The sequence below is a fragment of the Microtus pennsylvanicus genome, chromosome 13 (assembly GCF_037038515.1).
Source record: "Microtus pennsylvanicus isolate mMicPen1 chromosome 13, mMicPen1.hap1, whole genome shotgun sequence".
Classification (NCBI taxonomy): Eukaryota; Metazoa; Chordata; class Mammalia; order Rodentia; family Cricetidae; genus Microtus; species Microtus pennsylvanicus.
Window position 1 is genome coordinate 80,255,043 of NC_134591.1, and position 13,394 is coordinate 80,268,436.

Genomic DNA, 13,394 nt, shown 5'->3' on the forward strand with positions numbered 1-13,394 from the left:
GGAGGGTGGGGAGGCTTCTTCCTGGCCCCAGCTGGAGCTACCTTATTGGGTCTGTCTCCTTGGAAATTCCTTGGCCCGAGGAGGGCAATGGGTCCCCCAAAGCCACAGTTACAGGCAGCTCTGCCTGTGGGTGCTGGGAACTGAACTGGAAGAGCAGCAAATGCTCTCAACTGCTGAGCCGCCTCTCTAGTCCCTCTACTTAACTTTTAAAGTTAAAAGGCAAAGAAGGATCCATGTTCGGTTTAAGGCCTCCTTGTGTGGCTGGAGCCCTAATGGCCTCCATGCTTCTTTCAAGGAAGCCCTTGCCCACTTTGGGGTGACCTCTTGTTAACCCACGTCCAGTGGAGACAAGTTCACAGTCACACTGATAACCATCAGAACTGGGACTCCGGACAGTCCTTACTCTAATGCCCTTGCTCTTTGCCTCTGTGTGCCCCGATATCACCTCCGAAGCAGTGGAGCGAGGGCTTCAGATACACAGAGCAGCTGGGGCCCGCGAGGCTCTGCTCCTGATGGGCTCTGAGCAGCCACGCCCTTCCCTGCAGAGGCCCCATCTTTGCACCCAGCCTTCTGCTGTAGCAGACACCCGATGCCTTGTTCTGTTCACATCTCCTCGCTTCCTGCAAACGCTCGATGGTTTTCTATATTTCTGGGTCATTCTCCAAAGGCCTTGTCCTGTTTTCTGGTACCAGGGGCTCTTGAACCATGGATGCATGTGTGCTTGCTGTGATGTGCAGTTGTCACGGGCTGGCAGCCGTAGCTCAGCCTAGCACCTTCGCTTTCAGGGAAGGTGCTCTCCTGGCTGCAGGAGAGTCAAGAGTTACAGAAGCTTGGACTGTATTCTGGTTCTATCCTCCTGTCTGGCAGGAGGAAGCTTCAGGGCACATGAGCTGATGAGGTCCAAGCTGGCCTGGAGCCTGTGATTCCATCCCTAGTGCTCAGGCTTGCATGGGCTCAGGCAGAAGCTGGAGAGACGTGCTCAAGAGAGCCCTACGGATGCTATCCTGGGGCGGGGCTCTGTGTCTCTCCTCTGCTTCATGCTGGCACACAGGGTACCCCGGTCCAGAGGTGCCCATATCCTGTGACCCCATCTGTCCCCTCTTCCAGTTAGCCTGTGATCCCGTCCTTATGGGCTCTGCTGGGTGCCTTGGCCTGGCTTTCCTCCTGGTCCCTGTGCCACCTTTGCTATGAAATCCCAGTTTTCTCCAGAGAGGGGCTGGGCCAGTGCCTGCCTTGTTCTGCCGCCTGCATTTCTTCCCTTTGGAGGCTGGCTGGCTCCTGCCAGGCAGCTGGCAGGCCCTTGGTGCACCACAGTGCCACCCAGTGTTTATTCGGGGGGCAGACTGGGTTATGCTTTGTTTAAGCTGATGTTTCTGACCTCATCTCCCCTTCAGTGTGGTAGGTGACCCAAGCTCTACAGCTGACGCCCTGCAGGGACCTACCTTCCTCCTCCTCCAGGGCTTCTCTCTCTCTCTCTCCCCTCTGCAGCACCTCCTCCGCCAAGGGCGGCCCGCTGTTCAGGTCTCCCATGAGTTGGAGGTCGTGGCCACCGAGTACGAGCAGGAGACAATGGTGGTGAGTGGAGACGTGGCTGGCTTCGGCAACGTCAAGCCCATCGGCGTCCACACAGTGGTGAAGGGCCTCCTGCACTTGACCTTGGCCAATGTGGGTAAGACTCCTGGCAGCTCCACCCGATTCACTTGTTTCTGTGTCGTTTTTCCAGCACCAGCTTCCCTAGCTGGAGCAGGAAGGTAGTATCTCCACGGCGGACATCTCACACTTTGTAGGAAACCAAGATTTGAGTGAGCGTGGCTTCCAGCCAGATCTGGACCCCCACACCTGTGCTGATGGCAGGCGTTCACTGTCTAGGTTCCAAATGGGAGCTCAGAATCACCAGTCTTCTCCGGCTTGTCCACAGGTCATCTCTTGATCACTCCCAAGTGTCTAGGTGCCTGGGGGGTCCGACCTAGAGTTCCATCCCCAGAACTTGTCCATCAGAGAGAGGAGAGAATATCTAGAGTTTTCTGTGTAGCTCAGGGACACAGAAGGAAGAGAGCATTTCTTTTGACACTGGCTCCATGTGGCTCAGGAGAGGGACAGACGCAGCCTGCTCTTGTTATTGTCCCTACCTGACCAGCGTGGGCAGGTGGTTGGGACTGGCTCTGGGTGGTCCTGCCTGGACTCTCCAGAGGTCATCACTGAGAACAGAGAAGTCTGTGGACAGAAGATCAGGCACCTGTCTTGGGGAGGTGGGCCAGTAGGGAACCCTTCAGTGCTGGCAACATGCTTAGTGGTCCTCCCTTGAGGGAACCCCAAAAGGTGGGTGATTTTTCTGCTGAAACTGAAAGTGTAGGGACTGGTTGTGGGAGGCCTTTGCTATACCAGGACCAAGATCTCTGCCATCTTAATAGGAATTTTCCCATTCCTCAAAACCCAGCCTGGGTTTATGTCCAAGAGCCCCACGGGCCACATCCAGCCTGCGCTGAAGCACGGGTTTGCGGAGCTGCGGTGGCAGAGGAGGGAGCGCACAGCTCATTAAGTCTGGTTGGAGGTTTCTGCCTGCTTGTTTACAGATGTAAATCCGAGGCAGCTTGGAAAATAGACAATATGGAAACAGCAAAACTCAATTAGGTTCCTGAGAAATAAACGAGGCTCCTGTGAGAGGCGGGCTTTGCTCAGGAGCTCCAGCGACTCGGGGAGCCACAGGACGTGCCGGCTCCAACCCCGGCGGCTCTTTTTATATTTAATTCACCAGCCCCAGATGTGCAGTGGCTCCAAGTTTGAAAATCTTATCTCTGAAGAAAGATGGGCTCCGTTGTATGTTATCTTAAACTGTCATTTTCATACTTGGCCTGCAAAAGGGAGATAAGCCCATGGGGAGTGCCCGAGATAGCCAGCGCGAGGGACACTGGTGCGTGCTGCCCGTGAAGGGCGAGTGTGCTGCAGTGTGTCGGTGGGCCACCCGTCCCCCCCCTCCTCACTTTTTGTTAGGTAGCGGAAATGTTACGGCTTTCATTTCTCTATAGAACCAGTAATTCTGTTTGGCGTAGCAGTCACGTTTCAGCAAATTGGATGCTGGCTGTGGAGGCCTTAGGGTGACAGACACAAAGCCTACACCTCGGCCTGGTCGCAGTTTCCTTCACAGTGGGATGGCTGCACGGGACAGAACGTAGGTGCCGGCAGCCACCTCTCCCCTGCCGACTTGCTGGCTCGCTCTGCTTTCCCCCCAGACCCTTGGGCTTCCTTTGCCTATTTTCTTCATGCCGTCTTTTGTCCTCCAAGGACACTGCCTTCCTCTCCTCCAGTTACACTGCTGAAGTAGATAGGGGGCGGACAGGACCCTCGCGAGCCCTCTTGCAGAAGCCTTTGGGGATGCAGGCAGCAGGGCTGATGGTAGAGCCTAGGTTTAGAGAGCATCCATGATGATGAACTTGCGCTCTGTTGTGGGACTGACACCTGAGGAGTCACTTTGGGAGTCCCGTGCTGCAGATGAGTTGGTGACTCTGGCATAACCTTCTGTCCCCAGAGGGGAAGAAACTCTGTGCCAGATTAGGATGGCAGACTGTGCCTGTTGGCAACACCGTTGCCTTGTGCTGTTTCTGAAAACACACGTGGAGGTGAGTTCATCCCACACAGTTTATTCCATCATCAACAAGCCGACCCTGTGCGTATGGCTGTTGCCAGGGGAGGTAGCACCAGGGCCAGCAGAATCCCTCGTCCAGGCTGACGGTGCCCAGGTCATCTCACTGCTGGAGCTGGTGTCACTGCCTACCCTCTGTGATCCTGAGATCAAAGAATGGTGTCATCTACCCATGCCAAGCAGACTAATCTTGACCTAATGTGTCTTCCCTGGCCTTTGTCTCTGGGAGCAGTGTATGTCATAGGCAGTGCTCACTGTGGTGGGAAATGGATAGACCCAAGGCCTGACCACTGGGTGATGGTCGACAAGAAAGCTAGGGAAATCCTGAACTTCTCCCCATGTGGTGCAAATCCCCTGCCAAGTCAGTGTGCACCAGCTGCAGTGTTCCCACTGCCCGGTGACAGGCGTGTTCCATCTTGGACTGATTCCCTGGGACGTGACGGAGGATTTGCCAAACCCTGCAGTCCACAAGCTGCCACCCTCTGCGTCTCACTCACCCAGAAGGAACAAGGCCGAGGGGCCTGGCTTGGCTCTGAGTGTGTGGGTGGGAAGCAGGCACCCAGGGGGGCCGAGTGGACATGGGAGTTTGGGGACTCCAGATAGAAGCGGACAGCTGCAGATCTGCAGGGAGACAGAGACTGCATGTCTGTGGGGTGTAGCAAGGACACCCAAGCGTGTGACAGCTGAGGCTGTTGTGTTATCACGGGCCACAGAACCAGTACCAGAGCTGGGATGGGGGCAGGATGAGGGTGGGCTGCCAGGACACCGGCTAGGATGACTCCCTGCTGGAAAAAGAGTTTGGGGACAGGTCAGCCTTGCCCTCTGGACCCAGCACTGTGGTAACTCACACTGGACACAGAAGCTAGGCACGAGCGGTGCGAGGAGGATGGTGCTCCAGTGCTTTCTAGAGTTCTGACCTGCTGGAGAGGCAGTGAGGCACCCGACCGCCAAGGGATGACAAAGACCGTCTAATGGTGGGAGAGGCTTTGCATACCCTCTGCCCTAGGGAACCCTCTCCCAGGTGGTCGCTGGAGTCAGTTCCTGTCTCTCCCCTTCAGCTGCTCTCTGACCTCGCTGACTCCTCTCAGCCTTGATCTGCTACACAGTCTTTGCCCTCACCCGTCTTTCTGGAGGGATGGTCGGCATGGTTCTGACACAGCTGGGGTTCCCAGCTGTAGAATCTGAGACCCAGGCTGCTGTTCCTGAATTTGGGGCCACCTGTTTTTAGCTGCTTATAGACCAGTTAGATCGTGCGGAGGATGGAAGCCCAGTACAACTCTGCCCACATCCATGACGATGCGTCTGTCAGGAGCTGAGATAAAAGGAGTGCCTCTCTCTCCAGGGGAGCCTGGGTCAGACAGAAGGCATGGCTCACCAGGAGGGCTGCGGGCATGCGGGGGAACCCAGGCTGAGATGCCTGTGACAGGAGGAAGGTAGAGAGCAGGTACACTAGAATGAGGAAGAGGTGCCTGTGAACAGGAGGGCATGATGCGCAGGGGGACACCAGAGAGGCAGGCAGCCTGGGCAAGGGTTCCTGCTGGGCCTGTCCCAGGAGGCGGTCAGGACGCTGTGCCAGCATTGCTCCACCCTGCCCTGCCGAGGTTGGTAGGATGCTCAGCACAGGTGTGCCTTGGCAGTTGGGTGGTCCGGTCTGGAGTGTGATTCTTTAGCTAGGCTCTGTCTCACCCCAAGGGACTGACCCCTGTCGACTTGTGGGTCTGTGGTCAGATGCTGCCTCCTCGGGGCTCTATCTGCTTGCAGCATCTCATAGCGACACTCTGGATCTTTTGGCAGGCAGTGTAGCCCAGCCTCCTCTGAGGCCCCTGTTGCTCTGCAGAGGCCTCTGTATGAAATCCTCTCCGCCTTTGCTTGCATGTGGAGAGGCCTATGCTGGAGCCTCAGCTCTCCCAGGAAATAAACTGTGTGATCAAATGGAAATCCCTTACGGGTGGGGGAGGGCAGGTGTCCAAGCCTGGGGAAGACGGTGCAAAAATGGAGGCCTTCCGCTGGAACCGTGTGTGATCAGATAATGTGTGGTGGTGGCGACAGGGGTGGGGGTCCAAACCTGGAGAAGGAAGTGCAAAGACAGCCCATCTCCTACCCATGATGCCCCTGGCAGGACACGTTCGGACTGCAGCAGCTGTTGCCTGGGCATACGTGTGAGTCTGAGAGTGGAGATGGAGAGGCTCCTGCAGGCCCGGGCTCCACGTGGGAGAGCTGCTCTGGTCTACCAGTCCCCGTTTTGGGCCCTGTCTTATGAGGGTGCTTTTTGTTTAGGTCATGTGTGTGAGCCGAGAGCAAGAAGTTCCAGTTCGCTGCCACCGTCCAGGTCTCGGGTCATCTCAAACGACGGAGCCAACTTCTTCTCTGGGGGAAGCCTCCTCATACCAGGAGGCCCCAGACGTGAGTTGAGACTGACCACATGCTGGGTGGCAGATGGGGTATGTGAGTCAGAAGCCTGTGTGTGTGTGTGTGTGTGTGTGTGTGTGTGTGTGTGTGTAGATTCACATTGCTGTCCATTGCCCAAGTGTCTGGATCCAAGGCTGTCTGGTTATGTCCAGCTGGGGTCCCTGATGATGGCTCCAGGGATTTACAGGGCTGTTGAACCTCTAAGCTCCTCTAGGCTTGGCCCTGCATCCAACCATGCTATCTTATAGGGAGATGGTAATTAATTCTACTAGTTACCTAAGTCTGAGCTGCTCACGCAGGGAAGAGATAAAAAGCATGTGTATGTGCACATATGTGCGTGTATGCGTGTGTGTTGGTCCGAGGTCAGCAGTGCCTGTCTATAGCTTTTTACCTTATTTTCCGAGGCAGGGTCTTTCACCGAGCCTAGAGCTCACTGATTGGCTAGACTGCCTGGCCAGTAGGCAGCGAGCCCTTGGGATCCTCTTCACTTCATCTCTCTGTGCTGGGGTTGTAGGCGTGTGCTGCCACAGCTGACTTTACATGGGTGCTCAGGGCCTCGTGTGTGTAGAGTAGACGCTGTCCACTGGGCCACCTCCCTAGCCCTGACGCTCATTTCTAAAAGCAGATTAGAAGCTCCTTACTGGTTCCTCAACCGTTTATGGAGCTAGGGAATGTGGGCCTTGAGTCTGGACGGGAAAGGCCTAGGTTTGAGGAAAATACCTTCCATGGGGACTCTGGAGTCTTTCTGTTCCCTTAAACGTGAAGGCCCAAGAGCTTGAATGTGAGCTGCTGTCATCAGAAGGGAAAGGGGGCTGTGCTCTCCGAGTTGCCCTTCGCCCAGATGTCACAGAGGGTGACTCCCAGCTCTTCCTTGTGTGGGAGGTCCCAGCTCTGTCTGCCTTGGGCCGTGGCTTGAGAAGGGGATGCCTGCTGGAGCCACAGCTTGGAGCTCGGTGAATTCTCTCACCTCCACGTCACTAGACCGTGGGAATCTTCCCCATCTAATTCCTGACTCTACAGGTAGAACTATGCATTCTCCACAGAAGAGGCTGTGGGCTCGGCAGGTGCTCAAAGGGACCCCAGTCCACGTATGTCCCATCTGTTGTAGGCCAGCCCCTCTTTTTAACATTCAGTGAGCTAAGGCAAGGGAGATCATGTGATTGTGCCGGTGATTAGGGTGAGGTTTAAGGTGGGGCCTGGGTTCGCTACTTGGGGTCATTGTGCTTCATTCCCAGTTAGCCCCTCTGACGCACAGGAAGCCGGCGCGAGTGAGGGTCCATTGAGAGAAGGAGAGCACTGGAGTCAGGCCCTTCAGCCTCTGTGGCTAGCACAGGGTTCCCTGCCAGAGCCTGTGTTCCCTGGGGTGGAGCTCTGGATTAGAAGTTACATGAGACCTTGAGAAGTTCTAGGTTTTTCCTGTGTAGTCCCATGTGACCCCTCCAGAACCCCATTTCTGGTTGCTTTGGAGTCGGGAGGCATCTGCTAGGGCGAATTGCTGTCCCCTGAACTCATCTTGAGTCCTGGCTTCGTGGCTGCCCCCAACTGCTGTTTCTCCATGGCCACAGGCTACTCACACCAGATTCCAGGCTGGGCTTCCTCCTGCAGGCCTGCACTCTGATATACAAAGTACTCAGTCATGCGGTCCCTTAAGATGTCCAAGCCAGCTTGTGGCACTGAAAAAGCAATTATATGGATGTAAAATGGAATGTTGGGGAGGGACCTGGAAACAGGGAGCAGTGGGTGAGTGGAGGGACAGCTGTGCTTTGCCATGCAGAGTGCTTTAGTGGGGTGCTGGCTCTGTGTGGTGACAAGGGAGCGAGGTCCCAAGAAGTTCTGCTTGTTGAGAAAACTCTCACCTGAAAGTGGGGGAGGACCCGGAACTCAAGGTAGGTGCCCCCTTTGACCCGCCCTGCCTGGGCTCTAGTCTGTAGCGTGGTCTTGTCACCAACCGCAGTTCCACCAGCGCCCTATGGAAAGGCGGCACAGGCAGTGTCTGCCTTGCTGCCTGTGGCTAGGTCAGCTTCTGCACTTCACGAGTCCATGATCTGAGCTTGCCCACAGGAGGTTGCTCGCTCCAAAAGGCTGCTGAGAGCAGCATTGGTACCCCATTTCTGGTAGGAACTTGGAGATGCCTGCACACTGGTAGGGCTTAGTGTTAACGCAGCTGTCCCTAAGACGCAGGCCTCTGCAGCAGTGATCCCCCCCATCCCCATCTCCACTTCCCTGAGGCCGCAGTTTGAGAGAGAGTCTTGTTGTATAGTTATAAACCTGAGGACCTGGCTTTCTCTTAGAAAATCATCTTCCGGTGTTAGCAAAGGGTCAGAGTTCCTTAGGCTTGAAGGACCAGGTCCTGAATCTGCATCTTTATCCGTAGAGTGACACGGAGGAGATCCACCCTGGAAGCTCTTTGTGAAGTGGCTCTGGCGACCAGCCCCTGGCTTTGCTGGTACTCCACACAGCCACCCCGACCCCTCTTCTGTCCATTTCAATAGGAAAACGCGTGGTACAAGCGCAGAAGCTGGCTGATGTGGACAGTGAGCTGGCCGCCATGCTGCTGACCCACACTCGAGCTGGCCAGGGACCCCAGACTTCAGGCCGTGAGGCGGATGCTGTGCACAGGCGTAAGCTGGAACGGATGCGGCTGGTGCGCCTGCAGGAGTCTGGAGAGGAGTCTGGCAGTCGCAGGATCAGCTTGCTGGTGAGGGGCTGCCCACTGCCGCACCCCACCCCAGAACCTGCCACTCCTCCCTGCAGTCCCCTCTTCTTCCGACACCATGTTTGCAGGCAAGGAGAGACGTAGACTTTTCGGTCACCAGGGGATAAGTTCAGATTGGAAATCTTAGCTTTTGTTAAAAAGGTCTCCTACATTCAGGGAGCAGAGCTTTGGTGTTATTACTTCAAATGAGTTTAAGTCCAAAGTCCTTTTAGACAGTCACCCTGCCCTCTCTGTGGTCTTAGCTTCCTTAGCATTGGATCTGAGGGTCTCTGCGCAGCTGCAGACTGGGAACCCTGGCACAGGGCTGGATAAGCCCTGCAGACTAGCCTTGCTTTATAGTACAAACCAGAGCACATGGCACCGCAAGGGTGAGAGGCGGGAGGCAGTTAGGTCTCATAGACTAGTGCAAACCAGAGCACACTGCACCGCGAAGGCTCCAGGCAGGAGCCGGTTAGGTCTCATAGACTAGTCGTCACATGCGGACGTAGCCTGAGGACACTGGGTGCTGGGCTGCACAGTGGGATTATGCCCTTCTGTGGACTGTCATCCCAGACAGGCTTTGGCACCATGTGGGGTACCTGCTGGGTGACTCCTGTGGTCAAGTGGTTCCCTTTTCTCTGTTCCTAACTCCCCAGTGCTATGCCTGGTACCTTCCCTTGGTGGTTAAAGAGTCTCTTAGGAGCGTGTGGGACAGAGGCAAGCTGGGTGTGGTGCTCTGTTCTGTCCTGACAAACACTGAAATCCCTGGAGTATGGGGGACAGGTCGTACTTCAAACCTCACGGATAAATAAGGGGAAATGGATTCCAGAAGAAATCCGGTACCTCTGGAGAGTGGGGGCCAGCAAAGCCGAGTCAGGGAGGATACCAATGTGACCCCTGTGTTTGTAGGCCCAGCAGAGCACCCGTGCACAGCACTCACGGGACCTGCAGGTCATTGATGCCTACCGGGAGCGTACCAAGGCTGAGAGCATCACCAGCGTGCTGAGCCAGGCCATCACCACCCACCACACGCTGTACGCCACACTGGGCACGGCTGAGTTCTTCGAGTTCACACTTAAGAACCCACACAACACTCAGCACACAGTGGCCATCGAGATTGACAGCCCGGAGCTCAGGCAAGAGCTGCCACCCAGCCATCTCTGTGTGCGTGAGATGTGTGCATGCATGCGTGTGTGCATACGTGTGTGCGTGAGGGTCCCCTGGGCGGATGCTCCTCTGGCATGGAAGCCAGGCTGGCTATCCCCTATCCTCTCCTCTGAGGGTCTCGGGGTGGTGGGTGTATTTTCTTTATACCACATGGGTCCTAGCCATTGTTTCTGCCCCTTTAGCATCGTCCTGGACAGCCAGGAGTGGAGGTACTTCAAGGAGGCCACTGGCCTGCACACACCCCTGGAGGAGGACATGTTTCACCTGCGTGGCAGCCTGGCACCCCAGCTCTACCTGCGACCCCGGGAGACGGCCCACATCCCCTTCAAGTACCAGAACTTCTCTGTGGGCCCACTGGCTCCACCACAGGTGTGAAGCAAGACCCAGGCAGAGCAGGGAGGTGCTGTCCATCCAGGTGGCAAAGGGGAGAGCCCCCGTGTCTGTGGCAGGACGATTAGCCCATGTCCGCACCAGGGGTCACCCCTGACTGGTGCCCGCCCCACTTGTCACTCTGCATGCACTCTCCTCCAGGGCTGTGCGCAGCAGCCTGGATTCTTCTCTCTCCTGGAGGTGCCAGGGAGGCGTGTGCCCCGTGTGTGTGAGTGTGACGAGGAGAGTCACATTGAGGCTCTGGCCTCTCTAACCGTTAGTTCAGCAGTTACTTATGAGCGGCTTGAGGAGTCCCAGTTCCTCGGGTGTCCAGTGGGCTCCTTGGGTAGGCCACAGGTCGGACCAGGGAAGCTGGCGAGCTGCAGCGAGCTCCGAGCGCCTGCACGAGAACAGAATGGTGACGCTCTGGAGCTCGTGGCCCTGGCTGGTCCACATCCTGGTTGTCACCTGATTTGCTCTGACCCGCTTGTGCTGCTCCGTGTCTCACAGGCCCCTGCTGAGATGAGCCTGGAGAAAGACCCAGAGTCCCGACCCCTTTGGAAATACAGCGCCATGCCTACCAAACACGCCAAGGTAGGAGGGGTCTCGGCATTTCAGTCTTAGGACACGTCAGCTCTCTGAGTCCACCAAGCCAAGTGTGTGACGGACACCAGCTGTGACACTGACCCCTTCTCCTCTCTTCCCTCCTGATAGGGTTCTAGACTGAAATAAGATGCAGCAGGGACAGGGAGGCCGCAGCTGTGCCTAGACATTAGCACAGCCTGTGATAGGGTCCAGCATGGGTGGATCTGTGCAGTCTTGGCGTAGCCTTGGCTCTGTGCATGGGAAGCTGCAGGTCCTAGTGGCTGCTGACTGCTGCCCTAAACACAGCTGCGATGGTGTCTGTGCTAGCCCCGACTGCTGCCATGGTGTCTGTGCTAGCCTCGACTGCTGCGATGGTGTCTGTGCTAGCCCTGACTGCTGCCATGGTGTCTGTGCTAGCCCCGACTGCTGCCATGGTGTCTGTGCTAGCCCCGACTGCTGCCATGGTGTCTGTGCTAGCCCCAACTGCTGCCATGGTGTCTGTGCTAGCCCCGTAACCAGTCAACTGGCCGTGGTCCTTTAGCTTAGGCAAGAAGACCCTCTTCAGGTACCCATCTCTGCAGTTTCCCCTTTCCTATGTGTTGGGGGTCAGCCGCGGCAAGCAGCACCCTCTGCAGTGACCACTCTCACCAGGTCGCTGGACCTTAGCTCAGGATTACTCTGTGGAAGCCAAGGAAGCCAGGGCTTGTCACCCTGGACAGCAGCCATTGTTATGGTCCTGGGCCTGGGATAGAGACTGGATATCTTCTGGAACTCTCCTGGCAGGCAGGAACTGCAGTTTGTCCCTCGCCCCACATCCACCATGCCTATCCTTCCTGTCCTGCCGTGTCCTCACTTGAGCTGCTCTGCTAACGCCTATTGCTCTGCTGTGGTGGGCGGCCTGTCCCCAGGCTGTCTCCTTCGCAGCTATCAAGGTAGCCGATGGGTAGCCCCTCCACTTAGGCAGCTTGGCCCACCAGACCCTCCGCTTCTTCAGCTGCAAGCAGGCAGCTGGTCTGCCATGTCTGCCGCTCCGGAAAACAGGAAAGAAGACTTCCTTTGGGCCTTGTGTTGTGGTCCAGGGACGGCAGGGCTGGGTGTCTAGACCCAGACAGCTTTAGGTCAGCTTTACAGTCGAAGGACAGTTTCAGGAATCCAGATTCCAGCATTTTCAGAAGGAGCTCGCTTCCCCACCTGCCTTCCCCTCATTTTTCTCAGTGTGTCACGTGTGTGTTGTGTGCTTGTGCCTCTAACGACCAAATCCTCCACCTGTTGTACCACCTGTCTGCTAGTTCTGCTTAGGTGAGTGTTTCCAGAACCGTTTTGACAGAGGAACCGTTCTAGTTCTAGTTACCTTGGTTTAGGCATTGCCTCCCCCCACCCCCGTCCCACTGGGATCAAAGGGCCCGTGCTGTGCTCCACCCCTAAACACAGCACTAGCTGTCACCATGAAACCTGGTGAGGCTGAGGGTGGGACCCTCAGCCACGCTCCTGCACCACATCCCGGCCTGTGGAGGTGGAGTCGAGACTGGAGTAGTTCTTGGCGCTGGGTTGCCAGTTGGTCCACTGGCCTTTCAGGAGTGTGCCTTGCACAGGCTCGGGGATTGGCTTGTGTGTGAGTGCTCCCCATCCTGGGTGCCACCCTGGGTCCAGTCCTCTGACCCCCTTTCCTGTGCACCTGTGGATGCATTTCAATGTGATCAACATCAGTGCCTGTCTTTGCTGTCTCATTTCAGGGGTGATGGTGAGATCCTCACGCTATCCATCTCTGCAGGTCCTTTTCCGGGCGGAGACTGGCCGGCCCATTGCAGTGCTTTGCCTGACTGTGGAGCCCCAGCCCCATGTGGTGGACCAGGTCTTCCGCTTCTACCACCCAGAGCTCACCTTCCTGAAGAAGGCCATCCGCCTGCCTCCCTGGCACACACTTCCAGGCAGGTCCCTCACATCCCCTGTGGCTGCCTTTGTGCAGGCTTGGCTAATGGGAAGGGGTACCTCCCCATAGTGGAAAGTAGCTCCTCAAAAATTCTGACGTGCCTTTATTGTGTGAAATAGAAGCTTCCAGATTTCTCTGGGGTGACAAGATGCATATTTGGTGGCTGGTTCCTCAAAAAGTTTGTGACTCCCATGACCCAGATCTGTCCCCATCAGGAGTGAGGATGTGTGGTTCTGGTGGTGTTCCCATGATGGCTCAGTGCTGATGGCTCGTGGCTTATGTGTGGCCACTCCCTGCGATTGAGCCTGACAAGAGGAATGTGCGGGGTCAGGGTGGCAGCAGCACCGCAGCCATGTTTTGTGTGCTGGGGTCAGTACCGAGTTATCCCTTTCTCTGTTTCCAGGTGCTCCTGTGGGAATGCCTGGTGATGACCCCCCAGTCCACGTTCGATGCAGTGACCCGAATGTCATCTGTGAGGCCCAGAACGTGGTATGCCATGCATGTCAGCCCCACCTTGAGCAGATCCTTTGGGGAACCCCCTCCCATCCCCACTCCATCCCTATAGCCTCTCATTGGTCTCAAGAAGAGGGTTCCTTCTG

General features: G+C 56.4%; 1 protein-coding gene across 4 annotated transcripts in view; it reads left to right on the forward strand.

Moving 5' to 3' along the window:
* The window catches only part of Nphp4 (nephrocystin 4), an 85,651-nt gene that overhangs the window by 67,655 nt on the left and 4,602 nt on the right, over positions 1-13,394 (forward strand). For all 4 annotated transcript variants that reach the window (XR_012907579.1, XM_075946903.1, XM_075946902.1 and 1 more), the window contains 8 exons: positions 1,489-1,669; positions 5,918-6,043; positions 8,542-8,747; positions 9,654-9,880; positions 10,094-10,280; positions 10,791-10,874; positions 12,637-12,793; positions 13,199-13,284. Coding sequence is in view for 3 of the 4 variants with exons in the window: in XM_075946903.1 (XP_075803018.1) it covers positions 1,489-1,669; positions 5,918-6,043; positions 8,542-8,747; positions 9,654-9,880; positions 10,094-10,280; positions 10,791-10,874; positions 12,637-12,793; positions 13,199-13,284 (1,254 nt within the window). In the remaining variant the exon portion in view is untranslated. The remainder of the gene's footprint in view (positions 1-1,488; positions 1,670-5,917; positions 6,044-8,541; positions 8,748-9,653; positions 9,881-10,093; positions 10,281-10,790; positions 10,875-12,636; positions 12,794-13,198; positions 13,285-13,394) is intronic.